Source organism: Phaethon lepturus, unplaced genomic scaffold (genome assembly GCF_000687285.1).
Source record: "Phaethon lepturus isolate BGI_N335 unplaced genomic scaffold, ASM68728v1 scaffold26235, whole genome shotgun sequence".
In the NCBI taxonomy this organism is placed as follows: Eukaryota; Metazoa; Chordata; class Aves; order Phaethontiformes; family Phaethontidae; genus Phaethon; species Phaethon lepturus.
This window is the reverse complement of record NW_010538753.1, coordinates 1,324-3,340: the sequence shown is the minus strand read 5'-3', so window position 1 is coordinate 3,340 and position 2,017 is coordinate 1,324. Positions and strand designations below refer to the sequence as shown.

The following is a 2,017-nucleotide window of genomic DNA, read 5'->3' as shown; positions in this document are numbered from 1 at the left end:
GGCCGTCTCCTTCTCTCCACAGTCGATTTCCCACCCTCGGTCCGCATCCAGCTGCTGATCAAAATGGCAGACATCGAGTAAGTGGCCGCTCACCCACGCCCCTTGCCCCAAAACGCCCGGGGGGCTGCCAGCGCGCCCACCTGCCCTTGCCCCCTGCTGCAGGTACCGGCTGGCTGCTGGGACCAGTGAAAAGATTCAGCTGAGCTCCCTCATCGCCGCTTTCCAAGTCACCAGGGACCTGATCGTGGCCGAAGCCTGAGTCCTGCTGGGGTGGATCCTCGCTTGCAAAGCCGGATCTCACAGGAGCTGGAAGGGCTCGTCAGCAACGCGCCCGGAGCCGCTCCGTCCAGCTTTCCCTTCCCGCAAGCCTCGAGCCCGCAGCCGGAGCACGAGCGTCGGGCAGCGTCGTTTCTAAGTTTGGCTGGGAAATACAGATGCCTCTAAAGCCCAGCAGGTTGCACTTTTCTTTTCTTTTCCCTCCTGTACAGCGAGGACCGAGGGGAGGTGGTCGAGCCCCCATCCCCTTGCAAAGGCCCAAGTCCAGCTGCTCTCGCCTGCCTGCAAAACCTCCCTGGTCCGCCGCACTTCAGAGCCAAGCGAGCACTCGCTGCCGCCCCGGCAGGAGGTATCCTGCCCTGCCAGGTATCCCGAGGTCGCCTCTATGAGCCAAGAGGGAAGCCATGAGGAATAATTTTTTTTATTCTGTCATCGCTGGCATCTAGTCCGCAGCGACCTGCTCGGCTTTGTCCGGCTCGTGCCCAGACCAGGAGCGCGGCAGAACCTGCGCCCCTCTGGGAACTAAAGCTACAGTAGGAGCCGGTCCCAGCGAGGGTTGGTTTTGTCGGGGATGGCTGTAGCCCCGTATTCGTACGAACGACAAAAACTCCGCTCAGACTGCGGCTGCTAACCTTCAACCCACAACATTGCACTTGGAAGCAAAAGCACCTGACCCAAAACGTGCAGATGGCAGGGGGACGAGGCGGTGTGTCCCCTGCGGGGCCACCGCAGCTGTGCCCCTTGTCCTCTGCATGCATTTCTGCTGGGTTCTAGTATTATTACACCGAAAAATCCCTCCACATTCACAGACACAGCCCCAAAACAAGGGGAGTAGTAATCCTCCTGCCCCACGGCTCACGAATCGGCGAGACGTCCTCGCTGCGGTGCCTCCTCTGAGCCAGGCCGAGCTCCGCGGCCGGGCAGAGGGCTCTCGCCTCCGTGCCTCCGCTTTCCGCACTGCCTTAAAAGGTCCGGTAAGTGAGGAATTCCTTCAGCTTCTTGGGAATGGGGAGCGCGAGGACCTGGTACGTCGTCAGGAAAGTGCGCAGAGCTTTGCGACACAAGTGCTTTAGCGACGAGAGGACCCTCGGAGCGGTCCAGAATTGGACGTGGCCATCTCTGGTGCTGCAACGGGACCCAAACAAGCCATGAGCACAAGGCAGAGAGACTCGAGAAAGCTCAGCTACCCCCCAAATATCCCGAGCTTACAGCAACTACGCGTTCCCCAAACCGGGAAACCAGCCTGTCCCCGCCCAGGGAAACCCAGAACTTGCTGAGCAGACCCAGGGCTGCAGGAGGAGGGAGCAGCCCATGGTTTTCTGCTCTTCTCTCCCATGTTACGCACCCTGTGGCAATGAAACCGCCCTGTGGGAAGTACATGCAGCACAGGCCGTTGGTCATGGGAGCAAACGCCACCGGAGACCGCAGCTCCAACGCCCAGATCCTCAGGAGCCTAAGGAGAAAGGGAGAGGACACGATGCCAGGCCCACGTCCACACAGTGCCTCCGGCTAAAAGAAAGCCTCTGGGTTCACCTGAATGCATGCAAACTCTGGAGTAGGATTTTCTTCCCATGGGCTTAGAGCGTCCCGGGAGTGTCACAGCATGGCAGCAAGGCGGGAGGCACTGTCCCCTGCAGAGCCGAGCTGGATGCAGATGGAGCGGGTGGCTGTGCTGAGGGGCACGGCACGCCGGAGGACACGGGCCCCAGCTCAGAGGGGCGACAGGGCCCTCGCCTTGCTA

At 60.8% G+C, this 2,017-nt stretch overlaps 2 protein-coding genes across 2 annotated transcripts in view; one reads left to right on the top strand and one right to left on the bottom strand.

The window, feature by feature from the left end:
• RFC5 (replication factor C (activator 1) 5, 36.5kDa) overlaps nucleotides 1–271 on the top strand; it is a 1,675-nt gene extending 1,404 nt beyond the window's left edge. The window contains exons 6-7 of the mRNA XM_010286937.1: nucleotides 23–77; nucleotides 163–271. Coding sequence (XP_010285239.1) covers nucleotides 23–77; nucleotides 163–259 — 152 coding nt within the window. The 3' untranslated portion in view covers nucleotides 260–271. The remainder of the gene's footprint in view (nucleotides 1–22; nucleotides 78–162) is intronic.
• A 930-nt stretch (nucleotides 272–1,201) lies between these two features.
• The window catches only part of WSB2 (WD repeat and SOCS box containing 2), a 1,835-nt gene continuing 1,019 nt past the window's right edge, over nucleotides 1,202–2,017 (bottom strand). The window contains exons 4-5 of the mRNA XM_010286936.1: nucleotides 1,622–1,729; nucleotides 1,202–1,401 (exon numbers count right to left, since the gene is read on the bottom strand). Coding sequence (XP_010285238.1) covers nucleotides 1,239–1,401; nucleotides 1,622–1,729 — 271 coding nt within the window. The 3' untranslated portion in view covers nucleotides 1,202–1,238. The remainder of the gene's footprint in view (nucleotides 1,402–1,621; nucleotides 1,730–2,017) is intronic.